Raw genomic sequence first — 21,446 nt, 5'->3', positions numbered from 1 at the left:
CCAAGAGTGGTACTGTGCACTTCTACATACAGGTGGTCCCCAACTTACGATGGGGTTACGTTCCACGAAACTCACCATAGGTTGAAAGTATCGTAAGTCGAAAATGCATTTAATACAGCTAACCTACCGAACATCACAGTCTAGCATACGTGTGATAGCCATTACGGGCTTGGCGCCTTCATGCTCGGCAATTATCTTGAGTTTCTCCTCAAGAGTGATTGCTCTCCTCTTCTTCGACCCACCAGTAGCAGGAGACACAGGTGGGTGTTTCTGTGACATTATGGATGCACAAAACACAACGTAGATTCAGGGGGGTATCTGTATAGTGACCGCGTGGCAGACTGGGAGATGCTGATTGCTGCCGCTGCTTAGCATTGCGAAAGAGTATCGCACCACAGATCAATTGCCCGGGATAAAAATCAAAATTCAAAGTACGGTTTCTACTGAATGTCCATCACCAGCTCACCGTTGTAAAGTCGAAAAATTATAAGTCAAACCATCGTAAGTCAAGGAGCATCTGTACAACAAAACCTCTCATCAAGCTTCCACCATGTCTATGAGGATCTCAAATGAGGACGACTCCGGTTCTTTCAGACTGCACCTAAAGAGCTGCGAATGTTGCCATGATGACAGTCCATCACCTCCACTGAGCTCCGCTTCCACAATCAGCTCTGTGGAGCCAGATAAACTCGGAGCAGAGTGCATTTTACTGTCTGCAGAGGAAAAAAAAAAAAAAGAGAAGGAAACTTAAGCTAGCAAAAGGGGAGACTTCAACATTAACATTTTAGTACTACCATCTACAGACTGGTAAGTTTTACTGTCCAGAGTACTGTGACATTTTTTCATATACATAGATTTTAAAACCCCAAAGGCATGTAGTGATTCCTTAAAGACACTGGAGCCCTGGCATTCTTTTGATTACACAGTCACACCTCCTGAGAACTCTATCGTGTCCTGCCCCGAGTGCATTCTCCAAATGACACTGCCGGAATGAAAGGTCTGACTGCTGGCTCTGACGGACACCGTCTTGATCTTCAGTCCAACAGGTTGGCAGTCAAACTTCCAGCTGATCTTCCCTGAGGAAGAACCCTCAGTCCGAGAAATGTAAACCTAGACATAGGAAGTGCAAGTGCTGGTAAGTTAGTGCAGAATTTATGGTTGTAATCTGAAGTTTGATAGTTCAAGTCTTACTCAAGTCTACTTTTATTGTATCTTTGAGTAAGGTACTTACCCTGATTATCTCTAGTAAAACCCAATCAAAAAATGAACACTGCAAGCCCCTTTGGATAAAGGGTTGGCTAAATAATGATAAAAGAATCCAGGCTCTCCATAAAAAGTTTGCTATAGTCTGTAGTGCAAACATGTACTTACTACAACTGATCTTATATGTTATTTTCACTCCAAATTTAAACAGCAGGTAAGGTTTTCCTGAAAAATGTGTTTTGTCTTACTATAATGTTTTAAAATTAGTTTCTAACTGGTGCCTGAAACTGGTGTGACCATCCCTAGGGAAACATCTATAAGCATTTCATTATTGATTCAAGTGTAGGCCTAACTTGCTAAACATTAACTAGGTTGTTGATGTGAAAAATCCCTGGTTTCGCCAGCCACATACCTTTCTAACCTAACAGGGAGCTCTAAAATTAACTAACGCAGTAATTCTAAATGGGTGGGGAAAAAAGATGCTCACCATCTGCCAGTCATCTTCCACTTTCCGGAAGACAGCCTCCCTCCTCCAGGTGCCCTGTTCCCAGCCCTGCAGCTCTTCCTGGCCATTGGAGACTCGGAAGTAGCAGTCTTTCGTCACGCTGTACCGGAGGTGAAACACCTTGGTTCTCTTCTCAGCTTCCGTTGGAACAAACACAAACTCCTCTGCCTTCTGGAAAGAAATCAAAAAATGTCAATGTATATAAAGCTGGAAATTCTTTATAATCTTAATGAAGAAATATGAATTATAATTTTTTAAAAATTAACGAATAAACCTAGGAACAATTTTGCTTGCTGAAACAATTAAAGCAATATTAAAAGGTACTTCAAAAGAAAAAAAGTCTGATATGAAACTGCGCAATTTCAAATATGACCAATGCAGCGCGAGCCCGTGGAGCAGCTTCTCACCAAGCTAGTGTCACCTGTCTCCCCCCGGGCTGTCCTCCACGCTAGGGATCCAGAGGTTCGGCCCCCCAGCTCGCCTGGCTTGGGAGCTTTGGGGGAAATGAACTCCACCAGCTCCATCAGCAACCTCTCCTGCAGCTCCTTCCTCCTCTCTGGGCTGAGAGACTGCTGCCTCTGAATAGACATCACAGTTATTGATATGTCGGTGCTCAACTATCACAGTTACCCTGGCAAAAACAGGGTGTTATTACACAGTCTGCTCCGTTATCACAGTTAGGATACTATTACTGTTTAAATTAGTCAGTGCCCTTATTCTGGCAACAAATGAGGCACAAATACTCAAACTTAATATTCAAATACAGTGATGGGCACCAAAATTAATTCCATCATTATTATGACCTTTTTATTACAAATAGAGAGGTAATTCAGCAGGGGGCCTACTCTGCAGTGTCGACCAATGATGGATCTGCACCTGGTGTCTTTGGCAGTACGTACCACAGAGTTGAGCCCATTCACAGTCTGCATCAACCACCCCTCCTGGACCTGCGTCCGCCGAGACAGAACCTCTTTGTGCTTACAGGAGTACCTCCATGTGACGTCCACCACCTGCCAGAATGACCCACACATGCTAAGTGTACTGGTCAACACTCTCCGGCTGCTGTTATGAAGTATACCAAGTACAACAGAGCTCAGTTTCATCAACACCGGGCGCATGCTCCGAAGTTGGACAAGTATCTGGCTGACAGAATATCTCCACTTCAGGAATGTGAAACACTATTTTTATCAGAAATCCAGTTCCAGAAAGGATGTATCTCCACACTTTTCAATCCATAATTTTAAAACTTGTATCAACTTAATACTTGTTGGTTCAGTTGAAGATGCTGTTTATAATGGCAGAAAAATAAAATGATTCCTACAGAACTGTCCATTACCTGATCCTTGGAGAAAGCAAAGATGTAGCTGAGCTTTTTGGCCCAGCCAACCTCATAGAGGAGTGGCTGGTCACATACATTCTCACAGGGGTCACAGTGTAGCCAGCGCCGCTGTGAAATGGAGTACACCTCTGTCCAAACATGGTCTGGGGAAGAAAGGGAAGAAAAACAGAGTTATCAAGAAGAAATGTATCAGTCACTGTATGTCTCAAAAAAACCAGAGACAGACACACAAAAATCTGTCCTGTCAGAACATACCTGTGCTGTCCCAGATGTACCTGGCCTCCAAACCTAAGGCTCTGCAGCATAGGGTGAAGCAGTTTGCCCATTCCCCACATCGCCCTTTCCTGGTCTCCAGCAGCTTTTCTGAATTGTTGTACCTGTTGCAAAAGACAAAGGTTAAACCTCTTATGAATGTAGAGTTTTGAAGACGTACCTGTGAGAGATTATTGACAGAAAAACCCAAAGGTTCTGCAACTTGGAAAACCTAAGTCCCCATTGAAGTATGATGTTACCACACTAACACTGTACCTGGGGAACCTGGTAGAGAGCTGGCAGCTTTGGCAATGATGGTTTTCCACACGGTGAGCATCCCAACACAAATCATCGGCAGAGGGGCTCAGAGATCCTGAGGACTGGGTCTCTCCCCCACAGTTGCTACAGGGGAGGCAGTTGACCCAGGTGAAGAACTCTTCTTTGAACCACCTCAGCAGTTCCAGCATCAGAAGATCTTCCTCCATCAGATTACATTCTTCCACCAGGAAGGGAGGAAAAAAACTGTACAGTAAATCCTCACATTGTGATGGCATCAGAATACATATTTTCCACCTTACAATGACCTTTCCATTATAATATGACTTCCACAACACAATAAAAATCAGAGCTTGAAGATGTGATCGCAGAGGCGTGGGTGGAATGACAGCCAGTCAGTGAGAAGAATGTGGGTATTGTCAGCCCAGCTCAGTATTCTCCGTAACTGTCTAGTGGGTTGGTATATCTGGGAGGATCCAGTTGGTGGCATGAGTGGAATTGCCTCACTTGTTTATTGGACCAGGGGGTGTGGTGGCACAGTGGGTTTGACTGGGTCCTGCTCTCCAGTGGGTCTGAGGTTTGAACGCCGCTTGAGGTGCCTTGCGACGGACTGGTATCCCATCATGGGCGTGTCCCCTCCCCCTCCAGCCTTGTGCACTGCGTTACTGGGTTAGGCTCCGGTCCGCATCCCCACTTAGGACAAGCGGTTTCAGACAATGTGTGTGTTTATTGGACCATGGTGGAAGAAGGAGTGCTCCGATTGTGCCATTATTGAAATGTATTAAAATTTGTTATGTCCCCCCCCTTTACTCCATCACAGTTAATATCAGCCAGCAGCCCTTCTGGTCTAAATAAAATATGAATTGCAATTTATTACTGATTTTTATATGCAAGTATTTTATTACTGTGTTTAATAAGGATAATCACGGTATATAAATCTCTGTGAGAAAAATCACTCACACCACCCCTGCAAAGGTGGCAAAACATGTCTTTTGGAGGAAATTCAAACAAACATAGAGGGAACATGCAAACTCCACAGTGACTAAGCAGGGACACAACTCTCATCCTCTTGCCCCATTCAGGTGCTATGAGATAGCAATGCTGGCTACTGTGCCATCATGTCTGCCCATTTTAATTAATTGTTTACTATGTTATTAAGTCAATAAGATTTTTTAAAAATTTTAAAGCTCGAAATGAATTGTTTTTTGGGCTTGGGAACAAACTGATAGTATTTAATGCATTAATGGTTTCATACTACAATATTGTCAACATTTGCTCATGGCTCCGGAACAAATATGAAAATAGGAAGGATAACTATTCAAAGTATTGGCTCAACATTTGGTCACAAGTCAGAAACTGAGAACATGTGAACATAGATATATGGAAACTGGCAAGAAAGAACATTGCAAGTTATTCTTCCCATTTTTGCCTAAGAATAAAACTCATATTTCATACAGTGCAACAGACAAAAAGGCCAGCTGCAAACTGTGGAGTAAGAAAAGGTAAGGAGAATTCAGAGGCTCAAACGTGAACAGAGGAAATCCTGCCCTTCACAAGAAACTAACACAAATCAACAAATGAGAAACTGAAACCAGGAAATGTGTTTAAAAAAAAACAAAAAAAAAAAAAACACAACTTTATTGCCTTAATCATCTATAAATCATCTGGTAAAATCTACAAATGTCCACAATGGGTACAGTAATACCCTGGTTAGCGCTCAGGCTACATTCCTAGACCATGGACAGCTTACTGAAGAGCACTAACTGGTCATTATATTAGATGAAAACGGGTGAAAATACAAATACAGCAGAACAAGAATGAACTTTTGTTGGGTGATTTTTACTGTAGCAACATGCTGGAACACACTCAGCAGCCTGTACTACTTTCGTGAGAGATTGACACAACAGCTGCATGTCCCTCGCCATACCCATCCTTACGCATGGCTCAATTTGAAACTCATGATCTTGTTTTCTTGTGAGACAGCGTACATGGACAACAGCACCTCATTCACTCCATTTGTGTTGCTTAGCTAAACAGACACATGGAGAGTGAAGCGTGTTGTACAGCTGAACTGTGAATAATGAGCTGCAGGTGCCACTTTGCAGCAATGAAACTACAGCGCTTCAACACACATGGAATGGAGCCAAAAATAAGTGGTATTTATCAGACATTGTCCTTACCGTGGTGTGAGACAGCACAGTAGTCCTGGGTTCCACTGGCATGCACATTATAACAAAATAGCTAGAGGAGAGCCCAGGCTAAATGGAGCAACTTTCAGCAGGGTTTTACTATATACAGCTGTGTACACATATATATTTCATTTCACTGTTTCTTTGCAGGGGGGTGCAGTGGCACAGCGGATTTGGCCAGGTCCCGCTCTCTGGCGGGTCTGGGGTTCAAGTCCTGCTTGGGGTGTCTTGCGATGGACTGGTGTCCTGTCCTGGGTGTGTCCCCTCCCCCTCCAGCTTTGCGCCCTGTCTTGCCGGGTTAGGCTCTGGCTCACCGCGACCCCATTTGGGACAAGCAGTTTCAGATAGTGTGTGTGTGTGTGTGTGTGTGTGTGTGTTTCTTCACAGGATCGAGTTTTACCTGAATCTGCTTTCCTGGCTTGTTCTAGCTTATCTTGAGCTGCAACCCTCAACTGTTGGTGAGGAATGCAGGCTAGTGCTTTCTGCTGCAGAGCGGGGCTCTCATACACCAGCACATGCTGGCTGTTAGCCTGCAGTGTCTTCAGGAACCTCATGGTATTCTTCTACCAAGGGCAAAATTGCAGAAACAGCAAAATGTTCCAGTGTCATGAAGGATGAACTGCAAACTTCCTGCAAACTGGTCATGCATTTTTTTTTTTTTTTTAATTTTTAATATCTCTCCACCTATTTTTCTTTCTAGACTGCAAAACAGGAATGGCAAAATATAAAGAATCACAGAGTGACTTCATATCTTTAATACCCATACAAGTCCTTCAATGTATCTCCCATCAGTAATGACAGAAAAATTAAAGAGTGAATGATTTCTAAGTAACATCAGAAAGACTGTTAATAAGAACCCAAAATAAGACCTGGCTACTTAAAACCAATTCTACAAATTACCTGAGTGATGATTTCGGCAGTCTGAGCAGCAGAAAGGGGCGGGGCCACAGGGTCTGATGTTGCTCTAGGTGGCTGCTGGGATGCAGTGGCCTGGAGGCATGAGGTGGTCTGCCCAGCTGCAAGCCTCTGGTCCCTCTTTGCTGCGATGGACTCCCGGATCCGCCGCAGTTGCTCCACAGAAGCGGTCTTCGGGAACACTAGATGCGTTTCTGCCTGGAATGTAATTCTTGTTATGGTATACAGCTTTGTGATTTATGAGGATGGGTTAACTCATATTCTTAAATGTTCTTAAATTTAAAAAATTATATGCTAAATTAGTCTCATTGCTCAGAAAAATGTTCAGGTTTTTTTTCTCCTTTTAACTTTCAGATATTGAAACGTATAGTAACAGAAATATGAACAGGCAGTACCACTAAAAACTTACTCTTAGTAAAAGCAAACTACTTCTGTGTGTTCCCAATTATTGATGCTTGAAGTGAGAGTGCAATCTTGTATATGTGGAAATAAAGCAGTCTCAAAATTATGCTGGCAATTTTACAGATGCTCAATAGTACAATAGGAGCTGTTAGGGTATTACATCTAAGCATAACACCCAAATGTATCAGAAAAGCAAGCCTTGAGTATATTGTTACGTAGAAAAACTATAAACATTACCTCTTCGAAGCCCATCTCAAACAAGCATTCAACTGCTCCTCTGATGGGGAGCAGCCTGGTGGAAAAGGTAGGATTACCAATCCGTATTGACCTGTACTTCTCTTCATTTGGGTTCCTTCGCCAGCAGAGAGAAACAGCCCACTGTTGTGTTAAGCACTTGTTTATTGAAAATATGACAATAACATGACATAGAAGCAGATATGGTGAGAGCCGTCATCCTGCAATCTTAAGGTTTAAATCCACACTCCCTCTGTATTTCCCTTGATCAAGGTATTCACTCTGAATTGATACAGTAAAAAAATACTCTGCTATATAAATGGGTGAACTTTTCTGAAGTCGATCGACATTTTTAGTTCAGTTACATTAATGACTTGTTAAAGGTGAAAAGTAAATTTTATACTTGACATAATCATGCCTTTCATGCCATGCATCTTTGTATAGAGGGAGAAGACTGAGATTTAAGACTTATATTCCACAGGCAGCCAGGTTTAAACATTGGCATGTGATCTGAGCCCAAATAACAGCAGTTAAAAACAGTAGATAATGTATTTGTGACAGACTGGCGACAACCTGCAGTAAGAACTGCATAGACAAACATGACCTAGTAAAACAATTTGTCAAATTTGCTGTCCATCTTGAACATGTTTACAGTTTTTGTTACACATGATTGTCTCACAGCACCATGTCTGTGTGAGTTTCCTCCTGGTGCTCTGGTTTCCTCTCATAGTCCAGAGACATGCTGTCCAGATTCACCCATAGTATGTGGGTGACAAAGAGAGAGTGTGTTCCACTGATGTATGGATGAGTGACCCGGAGGAAGTAGTGTATCTAGCAGTGTGAGTCACTGCGGTGAATAATAAGGTGTGTGGGCTGATAAAACTAGTTCATTAAATCGTTTTGGGAAAAAAGTGTCTGCTAAATAAATAAACGTAAATGTAAATATACATGTTCATGATGAAAATAACGGAGAGCCACTGAATAGAAGTAATCTCTGGGGGAATTAATTTCCTCCCAAATTCTTGCCTTTTGCCACTGCACAGATTTTTCCACCGATGATTGCAGCTTTTACATGATGATCATAATGATAGGTTACACGTAACAGCTCACCATGCCATGGCATGATCATCTATCCCGCCGGATTCAAGTTTGTCACCAAAACGATATTTCATGTTCACACTCAGTCATGTTTAAAAGGTAAAAACTAAATTCAAGTTCAGTTGTGTTTAAAGTAAAACAGTTAGCACACTAGTAGTACTACTACTACGCCGACTGACTGCCCTCTCTCTCTGTCCCAATGACACTGCATTAGGAGCTGCCGCCTCACTCAGCCGGAGCAGCTGGACATTACCTCAGTATGTTGTCCGCATAAGTAAGCAGCAGTTTAGAGGCGTCTAAGAAGACCTCGCTGGAATTTTCGCACAGTGCACTAAGTCCAGGGGACTCGTTCATCCTCCTTTGCCCTTTATCCTCAAGACAAAACTCCCAGAGGCTGAAGCCGAGGATGAGACAGAGCGTAAGCAGCCGTCAACCTTCAACTTCCGCTTCCGGAAAGAGAAGTGAGGCGTTTCCCCTCCATGCCCAGCCTCAACACAACTGACCAGTTCACTGAGCTGCCCACGGCGTGCCTGAAGAAAATGAGCACGTCTTTACACCCAATATGTCTTATATTTTTTTACCACAAATTACTATTATCAAGAATTTTTTTAAAATGAAGACTGTTTTATTTTGAAAGTTAATATTCCACGCAACGGTACAGGCGGAAAAATGGGGTCCTATCGGGACCAACTCTGGTCCCCTTCACACGCTTAAGGGCTGAAACATGACAGACGGAAGGTTATAAGTTCAGCGCTCCTTGGCATGAGCGTAAAATTTGTACACCGACCAAAACAGGAATCACCTTTGCTCTCCGTGCTTGGTATGTGCTTCTTCTAGTTATGTAGAAGGATTGTTAAAACTCCCTGCTTCAGCGAGAAGCTGCCAGCACGTCCAGCTTCCCAGACTTGACGTGATTATATTGTCAGTGTTTTGCAACTTGCATAGCAGATAGATACTTAGTTATTTTATTGTTTATTTGCGGTTAATGTTTGCTTCTAAGGATTTGCCTTCATTTAGTGGGGCCTAGCTGTAAACATACTGATACTGTGGTTGTAAATAATATTCCAGGGACAAGTTTGTTAATTTGCAGGCAGATTTAGTTGCTTGTGGAAGCCAGCATGCATGTCCTGTTATTATCATGTTGGCAAAAGTTGCTGGGAAATTCAGCAGGAGCTAAACTGACAGCAAAGGCCTGTACGTGTCTGAAGCAGCCGGTGAGGGAACGCAGCGAAGGCTCATGGAGAAGGGTGGCGATTACTGGCATCGGACTCGTCACCCCCCTCGGCACCGGGACCGCGATCCCCTGGGACCGATTGGTCCGCGGCGAGGGAGGGATCGTGGCCCTGGACTCGGAGGAGTACAGCAGCATTCCCTGCAGAGTGGCAGCTCTCGTCCCCAGGGGGGATGGTCCGGGCGAGTTTAAAGCAGAGGCGTTTGCTTCCCGAGGAGAGATCGCCGCCGTGGCCCCAGCCACTGTCATGGCACTCGCCGCAACGGAACTGGCACTTAAAGACTCCGGTTGGTACCCGACAAGCCTTGCGGAGCAGCTTTCCACAGGGGTGGCCATGGGAATGGGCATGGTGCCCCTGGATGAGATCGCACGAACAGCCGCGCTGTTTCAGGGCAAGGGCTACGGCAAGGTCAGTCCTTTCTTTGTACCGAGGATCCTGGTAAACATGGCAGCCGGGCACATCAGCATCCGCCACGGCTTGAAAGGCCCCAACCACGCGGTGTCCACGGCCTGCACGACAGGGGCTCACGCCATTGGTGATGCTGCTAGGTTCATCGCTCACGGGGATGCGGAGGCCATGGTAGCCGGTGGGACGGAGGCCTGCGTTGGGCCTCTGGCTATCGCCGGGTTTGCCAGGGCTCGCGCCCTCAGCACCAGCTGGAATGCCAGCCCCAGGCTGGCCTCACGACCCTTCCACCCAGAGAGGGAGGGCTTTGTCATGGGAGAGGGTGCTGCTGTGATGGTGCTGGAGGAACATGGGCGAGCGGTGGCCAGGGGTGCCAGGATATATGCCGAGGTGCTGGGTTATGGACTTTCGGGGGATGCTTGCCACATCACTGCACCCAGCGCTGATGGAGACGGAGCATTCAGGTACTGACAGTTAGTAACTAACAGCTGTCCAGTCATAAATCTCAGCAGAAATTGCTCTGCAGTCCTCATACACAAGACAATTCATTCTCTGCAAAATACTGTGGAGGAAGATCACTTATTTTGCGTACAATGCGGATGCATTCAAACTTAAGTGAAACTTGAGCACTTCATCATATTTGGTCCATTCTCGTGGCTCTGGTAATTTCAGTGTGTGTGGAAAAACAGTCCACTAGAAGAGCTGTCTTAGAAGAATGCGGATGTTAATCTGGAGGCACCATTTCTTGTTAGTGCGTACTCCTGACCTTTGACCTGTATAGAATTTGACCTGAACTGGTCATGTGATGTGAAACCCCCCCCCACTGACTGACACCCGTGTTTTCAGCAGAGAAATGTTAGACACGACACCAAATGATACAGATATCTAGCCGGGGAAGATCTGAGCTGGTACGAGATTGATGCCCCTACTTTAACTTTTCCAGGTGCATGTCTGCAGCCCTCCATGACGCTGGTGTGAAACCCGAAAACGTGAGCTATGTGAATGCACACGCCACCTCCACACCGTTAGGGGATGCTGCTGAGAACACCGCCATCAAGAGGCTCTTCCAGCAGCATGCCTATTCACTAGCCGTGTCCTCCACCAAGGGTGCCACGGGGCACCTCCTGGGGGCAGCCGGCGCCCTGGAGGCAGCCTTCACCGCCTTGGCCTGCTTCCATGCAACCCTGCCTCCTACGCTGAACTTGGACCGCACCGACCCGGAGTTTGACCTCAACTACGTTCCCTGCGTTGCCCAGAGGTGGAGGACTGAGGGCCGGCGCATCGCCCTCACCAACTCATTTGGGTTCGGGGGCACCAATGCTTCTCTGTGCCTCGGCAGCATATGAGCAGCAGCATTGCTTTCTCATAACCTATAGTCATCCCACAGAACCAGGAACCGGAGTCCATTCATGCACCATTGATTAAGATTAGCTGAATAAAGTGTCCAGGAGAGAACAAAATTGTGAAATTAAAGCAGCTCCAGCTGACTCTGAGTGCTGGAAGACACTGTATTCGGGCAGTAGATGGCAGCACTATTACAGTTTTTTCCTACTTCAACTGGTCACATTCAATACGGTATTTTTTTATTGCTCATGGTGACAAAACCTGACAACTTGTTGGTAACCGTGCGTCTCCACAAGCAGCGTTGTGCAATACTTTAAATCGTCAAATAAATAACAATACAAGGTTCTTTAACTACCGCTGGGTCCTTCTGTCTTTTTTTGTCATGTTTATTGAAAACCTGTGGGTGTCTTGAGAAAAAGGGAAGTTGTCTGAAGCTGCTCAGAAGTTATCTAGTTCAAAATAGCCCGTGTTTCTTCAGCAAGCTAATGTATGTTATTAAAAACTCAGCTCACTTCCTTCCATGTTAAATTTATTTCCATGGTGGGAATGTACACGCTGTGCTGTAAATTAGCCTCTGCACTGTTATGTTTTTTCCATCTGCATTTAGTGCAGAGAAGGGGTGTTGCATTCAATTCCTGGTGGGACCATTTGTTTGTTCGTTTTCATTCCAGCCCATTCCCCTGACTTAATTGCTTCAGTTAATAATTAATTGTCTGTGCTGTTTTCTCTAAAATACAGCAATGGTGAAAACTGTACTGCGGGGTTTTTTTCAATACATGGCAAGATAGCATGCTATCTTCAAATCCACCAGATTATTTACAAATGAAAATGTAAAAAGAAAAAAAAAAAAAAAACAGAAATGATTATGCTTGATTCATAATAAAGAGAGGAGGTTGGAGCAAAAGGCTGTAACTAACACACACACACACGCAGCACGTGTGGCCAGGAAAAGAACCGAAGGTCAAAGGCAAAGCCCGTCAGATCATGGATTTAAAAACCATGCATTTATGCAGACACTTGAGTATGTGTGTATGCATGACAATTGCACCTTCTTATTTTCCTCACTGCAGGGATCTCCCACGTCAACGGAGCTTCTAGCACCATGCTGACAAAGTGCACAGTTTACACTTCTGTATCAGAGCATGTATCTCTTTGTAATTCCACTGGTGTGTGAGATGAATAATAAAACAGGTAAATCCTCAGTTTAAAACAATCAGGGTGCATATATATGCATATAATATATATATATATGTTCCATATGAATATACATTAATGTCTCATCTCTTCTGAAAACACTATAAATAAGAGCAATGTACTCCTAAGCTTTCCACGAATCTTCTAAGTAGACTTCCAACTCCATAGGTTGATTTCATACAGAACCGTTTCAGCGCCAATGGATTGACTGTCAATTGCCTTTGATTTTACTGCAGAATCTGGCAACCATGGGCAAGGCCGTTGTATTAAACCAATATCATACATCAACCTTTCAAAAAGAATCATCTCACCGGGTTACACTGACATATTAATGCGTTCGGTGACTAATCCGTGCTGACATTTTGTAGGAATTTAAAGTCCTCCGTGCCTTTCGATGTCAGAAAGACGGTGTCAAAGGATTGTATGTGTTTCTACAATTGTATTTTAATTATATGATTATAATTCAAATATTATATATTATATAATTAATATAATAGCGTGTGAGTGACAGAGAGAGTGTTCCACTGATATATGGATGAGTGACCCACTGTAAGTAGCCTATCTAGCAGTGTAAGTCTTCCAGATGCTCTGGTTTCCTCCCACACTTCAAAGACAGGCTGTTCAGGTTCCCCACCATAGTGTATGAGTGACAGAGAGAGTGTGTTCCACTGATGTATGGATGAGTGACCCAGTGTAAGTGGTGTATTTAGCAGTGTAAGTCACCACGGTGAATAAGGTGTGTGGGCTGGTAACACTACATAGGGTTCATTGGAAGTCGCTTTTGAGAAAAGAGTCTGCTAAATAAATAAATGTAAATGTAATTCATTTATTATATTGTAATTATGATGGAATGAGTCAGAAGGGTTTCCTGGTGCACATGGCAGGATAGGTCAATCGTCAGTGTTCCAGTTCGTAAGTCATGGTGTGCCCTTCCTTAAAAGAGGTGACCCTGCCAGTTCAGCACAGCAGATGACATCATCTCTGTGGCTTGTGAGGTAACATACATGAGTTGTAATTGTGCTGCGGCGTTTGTTTGCGGGCACATGACTCGCCAAGTGCCGCTTCGGCGCCCGCGCATGCAAAGACGTCATTCGTCTGAGGACAACTCGGCGATGCGGGAGAGAGACCCCTCTGCTGCTTACCGTAATTACAGTGATTGTTGCTACTTAAGGCCTTCATCGCATGATTTCCTGAAGACGACCCGGCGCCGCGCGTGGATCAAAATTGCATTTGCTGCAAAGTGGCACCGTGTGGGCCGTTTTCCACTCGGCTACTCAGCTGCTATTGTCTCTCGCTCCGATTTTGTGAGCTCGAGCGCGTGCAGCTGCGCACAAACACGCGCTGAAAATAACCAGCGCCCTGCAGCAGCTTCCCCAAACTGCCGCCGTCACCGCCTTCGCTTACCTGTCCGGACACCTGTCCCCTCCCGAGGCGACGTGACTCGATACCTTTGGTGCGATTCCTTCGAAAATTACTAAGTTTTGAATTTGGTATACAGGGCGGTGCGGGGGCTTGGACTGAGTCCTGCTCTCCGGTGGGTCTGGGGTACGGGGTCGCGGGGAACCGGAGCCTAACCTGGCAACACAGGGCGTAAGGCCGGAGGGGGAGGGGACACACCCAGGACGGGACACCAGTCCATCGCAAGGCACCCCAAGCGGGACTCGAACCCCAGACCCACCAGAGAGCAGAACCCGGTCCAACCCACTACGCCACAGCACCCCCCCTTTATGTAGCCCTAGGGGAAAAACACAAAAATTCACGCAAAAAAATCTACAAAAATCCCATCTGAAAACTTAGCCATTGTTCTTTCAACATATATGCAGAAAAAAGAAAAACAGGGAATGGCATGAAAGTTATAAAAATTCTACTGTATTTATTTGTTCCTCATTCATTCTTCATTTAATGGATTATTATTGCACTGGGGGTGTGGTGTGGTGTGGTGTGGTGTGGTGTGGTGTGGTGTGGTGGGTTTGACCGGGGCCTGCTCTCTGGTGGGTCTGGGGTTCGAGTCCTGCTTGGGGTGCCTTGCAATGGACTGGTGTCCTGTCCTGGGTGTGTCTCCTCCCCCTCCAGCCTTATGCCCTGTGTTGCCAGGTTTGGCTCCTGCTCCCCCAAATAGGAAAAGCGGTTCAGACTGTGTGTATCATTATTGCGTTGTTACATAAACCGTATACGTTCTGTTATACCAATATGTTGCACTACTTCTTCTTTCTGAGAAGTATTCCAGAAACTCGGGGTTGTGGGGGTTAAATTTCCAGTAAGCAACAGCTATATAAGAAAGCAAAAGGAGCAAAAAGGCATAGAAGTGCAGATGTCAAGATGCATTTTGGGGGACTTGTTGATTCGGATTAGAAAGGTTACAACTGGGAAGAAGCGTTATGCGATGAAAATCTCTCAAATCGATGTCTTCGCAACTCATCGACGAGTAGGGATTCGATCATCGTGCATTCGAACCCAACAAAAGGGTTAACGACGTAAAGTGCAGCTGATTACGATGGGGGTCCCTTCAAAATCCAAGGTGGGCCGCCCCCCGTCCGTTGTCAGGAACCACTCGTCCGGTGCAGCGTCAGGGTGCCGAGAGCTAAGGTGGAGCGAATGGAACGGATGATGTCGTAGGAGAAGCAAAGAGTCGTGCCCAGACTGCGGAAGGGGACTTCGGATTGTGCCCGGCACTGCGCGAGCGACCACTAGTCATACTCTCAACGGCGCACATTCCCGTCCAAGGCCAGTCTCGTGGGAAGTATGTCGCAGTCACGAGTCAAGGCAGGAAATTAAGAAGGGACGCAGGGAGTCCTTGGGCAATCTTCGCGGCTTCCATAGCAACGTCAGGGATGCGGACAGACGGCCTCTACGGCTGGTGGATGATGAGGAGACACACTGCACAGTATTTATATCGTGCAGAGGAAGAGTGCTCATACCATGTTGGCGGGAACACTAATTCTGTTTCATTGACTCAGACACGTCGCCCGCATCGCCAGAAAAATCCTGCGACGTTTGTAAACGCGAGCGGAACGTGGGGTACCGCAGCGGCGGGTAGCTGATGTGTCTCGGCTACGTGTCGCAGAATCCACGTAACGCAGATGTCCCCCAACGCGTGGCGGCTACTTGCCGGAAGTACATCTACCCTAAGTTTAGAACCTTAACCATGGTCATATATCTTAAGTTGGGAAAAAAAAAAAGATCAGCTGAAAAAGGGGATGGGGTACGACCGAGTGCGATGTCCACATTATGGGAGGAGGGTTTCCTCCCAAGGCCATTTTTAGAAATGGATCTTTATTAACGTTTGCGAATGTCATCTTTAACTAATGAGTTAATCAATTATTCATTCGTTTTAAAATTTGAGAGCTTTTCGCAGGGATTAATGGCCTCCTGTGTGCTCCTCTTCTCTATGGTCAGGTGCAGCTCTCTGTTTCACGGGGAGGAACTAATGACGTGGGCGAACGGTCACGGTTCAAAAATCTGTCTCGAAACCAGAAGGTTGCAGGTTCGGTTCGTGGGAAGGGAACTTGGAGGAGGAATTAGTAAAGCTGCGCAGTTGATCTCGTGTGATAAACCTCTTGAATGCAGGTTTCTTCCACTTTATGGGGCGTCACGGTGATGCAGTGGGTAGCGCTGGTGCCTCACGGCTCCTGGGCTGTGCTTTCGGATGGGGGTTAGAATCTGGCTCTCTCCGTGTAGAGTTAGTATGTAGGGTGGAAACAAAGGCAGCTGATAATGAAATGGCTAGGGTTGCTGCCTTTAAATCCAGAGGTTATGGGTTTGAGTCCCACTGGTGGCTGTAGTACCCTAGAGCAAGTTACTTTCCCTTGATTGCTCCAGTAAAATTTCCCAGCTGTATAAAGGGGTAAATAATTGTAAGTAGATGGGGTGTGGTGGTGCAGTGGGTTGGCCCAGGTCCTGCTCTCCAGTGGGTCAGGGGTTCGAGTCCCACTTGGGGTGCCTTGTGATGGACTGGCGTCCCGTCCTGGGTGTGTCCCCTCCCCCCTCCAGCCTTTTACCCTGTGTTGCCGGGTTAGGCTCTGGCTCCCCGTGACCCCGCATGGGACAAGCGGTTCAGACAGTGTGTGTGTGTGTGTGTGTGTGTGTGTGTGTGTGTGTGTAATTGTAAGTAACTGAACACTGTAAGTTGCTTTGGAAAGAAAAAAAAAAAAGTCAGCTAACTGAATGTAGCAGGTTCTCTACATGTCCGAACAGGTTTCTTCCAACGCTCCCAAGATGCGTTTCAACTAGATTTGAATTTGTGGCTGTATTGGCCTGGCGTTCTATCTTGTCTTGTGCCCTTTGTTTTCAGGATAGGCTCCAGACCACCACGATCCTGCATAGCCCAAGCGGTAACTGGCAACGGAGGGGTGAATGAAAGTTCCGGAAAACTAACCCCCCATGCTGCGATGCCCCGCGCTGTCCGTTTCGGAAGCTGCCACCGTGTCGTCAGTTCGACTTCAGAGTGCTACCCACCCTCAGCAATTAGCCGCGTTAAATGCTGCCTCCTGCACTGATCCCCATCACCCTGCCCAGCCCTAGGATAACCACTAAACGCTCTCGTTCTGGCCTTACATATCAATACCTGGTACAAGACGAGAGAACACACAATTAACACCAATATGCCAGATATAGTCAGTTTATTTTGAAATGTACACATTTATTTATTTGTTTCGTACTAGTTAGGTGACACCCTGGCTGGACTCAGTTTGCCATGGCAACACAGTGTGCACTGTACATACAATATTTGCTTTGATAGCGGTTCGCTCCATGGTGGGAGTCGGGTCCTCCGCACTGCGAGCATCAGCCGGCGCCTAAAACCTCCTAACATTCTCCGAGTTTTCCCAGCATGCCGTACGAATGACTAATGAGCTCTTTGAAGTGCCTGTTTGAATTGCATGGCAGCGTATTGTAGCCATAATGGAGTGGAGATCTTTGGTGTATGTGTGTACATCAGTTACAGTTCCTCAGGTGATCCCCTTCCGATGTGACCCGGAGCAAAGGATGCGCCGACTCACCAGCATCCCGGCGCAGCGGTGTCACAATTTCCCGGATGAAGCTTTACAGGTTATGAGGACTTTCTAAAACAACAGTATGAATCTTGTTCGGTTTCCCTTCATCTCTCACCTGTTTTTGTCTTCGGACTCCTGCAAAACGTGTGGAGCTCGATCAAACATCCAGCACCAGACATAAAAAAGAAGCATCGACTGCTTTGTTAAGTTGGGCTGACAAGCTCGTCGCGATTCCTTGTTTCAGCCTGGTGGCGGACTGCAAAAGGTGACAGGATGTTCACTCCGCTGGTGTGTATGTCGCTTTGGAGAAAAGTGTCTGCTAAATAAATAGATGTGAATGTAATGTAGCAGGGGGGCACGGGGGCATAGCAGGTTTGGCTGGGTCCCGCTCTCTGGCGGGTCCGGGGTTCGAGTCCTGCTTGGGGTGCCTTGCAATGGACTGGTGTCCCGTCCTGGGTGTGTCCCCTTCCCGGGTGTGTCCCCTTCCCCTCCAGCCCTGCACCCTGTGTTACCAGATGAGGCTCTGGCTCCCTGCGACCCCACTTGGGACAAGCAGCTTCAGTGTGCGGGTGCAGCGTAGTGGTTAGCGCTACTGCCTTCGGACCCAGTGGTTATAGGTTTAAATCCCAGCCATAACACCTGTGTTTTAAAAAAGGAAAAAAAACCCAGCTGTATAAATGGGTAAATAATTATAAGATGCTTTGGAGCAATACATCAGGTAAATCTGTGCCTTTCTCTTGGAAACAGATAATATCACGGAATTTGTTTGAGACACACCCATAATTACATTCATTCGTTTGGCTGATGCTTTTCCCCAAAGCAAATTACAGTGTTAGGGTATTTACAATTATTTACCCATTTATGCTGCTGGGTAATTTTACTAGAGCAATTTAGGGTAAGTACCTTGCTCAAGGGTACTACAGCTGGAAGCGAGACCAAAGGCAGCAGCACTAACCACTACACCTGCAGCTGCCTCTATGTATTAGGCATCTGTGATGTGTAAGGTGCATTTTCACATTGCACCACATAACAGTCGCGAGAAAAAGTTTGTGAACCCCCCCCCCCCAAAAAATACCTTGATTTCTGCATCGATTACTCATTAAATGGGGTCGGATCTTCAGTACTGAGAAGAAGTACAACGGTTTGTTGCTCACGTGTAGCTGAAGAGGGCTGTCTATCACTGTGACTTGGCTTAAGATCAGACTTTACGAGTAATTAATGCAAAAAAATCCAGGTTCATCTAAAGGGTTCAAAAACTTTTTCGCGCAACCGCGTGCACATAAACGCACTTTAAACATTTTGCCTTTAAAATGTCAACAGATTCGAGAAGGACGATCCGTCGGGCCATTTTCGCGTCGTTCAGTTCGGCAAGACAGTTGGCTGCAGGGTCAAAAGAAAGACCTCTGGGGAGCATTGTGAATATGCATTTCGCACCATCCTCCTGCCCTTTCCCACACCCCACAGCAAACCTGGGCAGTTCTTCACCTCAGCACATTTTCCGTCAGGAGGAGGAAGGGAGCCGAATGTGCATATTCCGCAGATTCAGAAAGACACTTATTTGTACCTCCGAAAAACAGGAGGAAAAAACCTCCAACAGTATTTTTGAATGTCCTCAGAATTTTTTTATTTTTTTTTTTATAACATTGTCGAGCCCCTCGTGAGCAGGAGTCCATTCAGATCCCGGGGACATGTGCCGTGTCAGCAGTGGCGCGGGGGGTGAGAGGAAAGCTGAGAAAACTGCTGCGCCGAGACAACGGACGCAGATTCGCCCATCAAGCTTAACTGGACCAACATCTAATGACGAACCTTACATTTTGCATGTATTAACTTTTAGGTTGTTAAAAAAACTATTTAAAAAAATAAAAAAACTGGGAACACTACGCAATTTTAATTAAAATGACACGTATTCTCAGATTTATTACGGTTTCAAGAGTTTCTAGAGCTGCTGGTGTCACTTTGTTGCATTACTCATTTGTTTATATGCCAGGGCAAGACAAGCATCGCAAACGACACTGTTAATGAGCTGCGATTACACGTATTAAGTGTCGTTTACACAGGCAGTCTGTGAGTACAATATCCTCAGAAAAGAGACTGCTACATGCTGTATGTGTGCCCAGCGCTACACCAGTGCATATAAGTGGAAGTGTTTTGATTTAATGTTGATCCAATGGGGGTGACCCCCCCCCCCCTTCAGTTCTGATGACAAACAGTGTGCCGGGGCAGAACGGTACACGTCGGGACCACAGGGCCAAGGCAAAAAATCACTTTGCGAACAGCGGCATCGCTGCATAATTTCAACATTTAGAAAAGATTAAGGGAATAAATGACACATGACAGGTGCTGTTGTTGCAACGATCTTATTACTCTCTGCATGACCCAGGTCAAGTCGGAGAGGCCCTGGGAGGAACGTGGGCAATTTCTTGCCGAGCACAAATCAAATTAAACGCCACGTAAGACATCGTGAAAGAGCTATGCGTTCGCATTTCCTTTACATTAATAAAACTGTAGAAGAAAAAGAAAAGCAATTACGGCTGAATTCAAACAGTCAAACGGTGTGTAAGACACAAGGGAAATTGCTTCCTTCCATATCTGGTGTAACGACGAACTTTAAAGCACAATGTTAACAAACTGCATCGGCCCTCCGATAAGGGACTCGGGTTAATCAGGTAGTAATGGTAATTTCATTATAAGCATGATGGGTGGACTGGGCAGGCGACAATGCGGAAAGACGGCTAACAAGGCCCCCCCAAGGCGTGTATATTTGCAACGAAATATAGTACGGCGACACAGAGAGCAGCGCTGCCGTCTCACAGCGCCTGGGGAGTTGAGAGAACGTGGGTTTGATCCTTCGTCAGTCTGTGTGGAGTTTGCATGTTCTCTCTGTGTCTGCATGGGTTTCCTCCGGGTGCTCTGGTTTCTTCCCACAGTCCAAAGACATGCTATTCAGGTTCCTCCATAGTGTGTGAGTGACAGAGAGAGAGAGTGTGTGTGTTCCACTGATGTATGGATGAGTGACCCAGTGTAAGTAGTGTATCTAGCAGTGTAAATCACCACAGTGAATAATGTGTGTGGGATGATAACAGAGTTCATTAGAAGTTGCTTTGGAGAAAAGCGTCTGCTAAGTGAAAAAACATAAAATAGACATGGAAAAGGAAAAAAAAAAAGTATCTTAAAGGCAAGATTAAGAAAATGCACAAAAGTTTTAGAAAAATTAGAAGACAGAAAATAAGGCTTTCAGGCTTCTTTCCCACTGGCGTGGCGTTCGCCAGAGATCGGTATGGCCGAATGCCTCATCCCTGCTGCCATGACTCCCACTGCTTGCGCTCCGGGAGAGAAGAGAGCAGCTCGATATTTAGCTCCCTGCCTCAAAACCCTCTCTCTGACCTTCTCCTCGCCAGATTCTCGTGTGGCTCTTTAATGTCGCAAGCAGTTCGGATGCAATTGCCTTGGACAGCTCCCAACGCTGGCCATGCGGGCAGTCGCTGGGAGCCGTCACCAGATTTCTCGAGACCCAGTTTTCTTTGGGCTCTCGGGCCAACAATGTCAATTACGAGTAACAGCAACGTCACAGCGGTGCAAACAAACAAAGCTGCAGATAGGGTCGAGGATCTCGAGACTGAGCCCATATCAACATCCATCTCAATCCAGCAGAAAGCCATCCGTCCAGGTCCGCCATCTGCGCCACACCTCCGTCCTCACAATACCCTTCAGGTGCCTGGAAGCGAGGAACCCACAGCAGGACGATCCTTTGATTTCAAAACACCGCTGGCCATTCTTCCCACAATCTTTTTTTAGGGAGGAAAAAAAAAAAAAAATGGAATTGTTCTACACGGAACAAAATGCTGCTTCATCAAAACAACTTGTTTC

General features: G+C 45.9%; 2 protein-coding genes across 3 annotated transcripts; one reads left to right on the top strand and one right to left on the bottom strand.

Annotated features, from left to right (window-relative positions):
- Window positions 1–458: 458 nt before the first annotated feature.
- On the bottom strand, window positions 459–8,854 carry ngly1 (N-glycanase 1). Of its 2 annotated transcripts, none has more exons than XM_018750217.2 (12): window positions 8,667–8,854; window positions 7,319–7,433; window positions 6,665–6,877; window positions 6,165–6,327; window positions 3,576–3,795; window positions 3,303–3,424; window positions 3,045–3,190; window positions 2,608–2,718; window positions 2,116–2,286; window positions 1,691–1,879; window positions 933–1,110; window positions 459–713 (listed from the first exon to the last, which is right to left on the bottom strand). In XM_018750217.2, the coding sequence occupies exons 1-12, from the start codon at window positions 8,765–8,767 to the stop codon at window positions 538–540; spliced, it is 1,905 nt and encodes a 634-aa protein (XP_018605733.1). In that variant the 5' UTR covers window positions 8,768–8,854; the 3' UTR covers window positions 459–537. The 2 variants fall into 2 exon arrangements, with proteins under 2 accessions (XP_018605733.1, XP_018605734.1); XM_018750218.2 differs by having other exon boundaries at window positions 1,691–1,876.
- Window positions 8,855–9,109: 255 nt separating this feature from the next.
- oxsm (3-oxoacyl-ACP synthase, mitochondrial) lies at window positions 9,110–11,759 on the top strand. Its single transcript, XM_018750330.1, has 2 exons — window positions 9,110–10,514; window positions 10,994–11,759. Exons 1-2 carry the CDS (start codon window positions 9,532–9,534, stop codon window positions 11,394–11,396), a joined length of 1,386 nt encoding a protein of 461 aa, XP_018605846.1. The 5' UTR covers window positions 9,110–9,531; the 3' UTR covers window positions 11,397–11,759.
- Window positions 11,760–21,446: the final 9,687 nt, after the last annotated feature.

Source organism: Scleropages formosus, chromosome 23 (assembly GCF_900964775.1).
Source record: "Scleropages formosus chromosome 23, fSclFor1.1, whole genome shotgun sequence".
In the NCBI taxonomy this organism is placed as follows: domain Eukaryota; kingdom Metazoa; phylum Chordata; class Actinopteri; order Osteoglossiformes; family Osteoglossidae; genus Scleropages; species Scleropages formosus.
The sequence above is the reverse complement of the archived record's forward strand: the minus strand, read 5'-3'. Positions and strand labels throughout refer to the sequence as shown.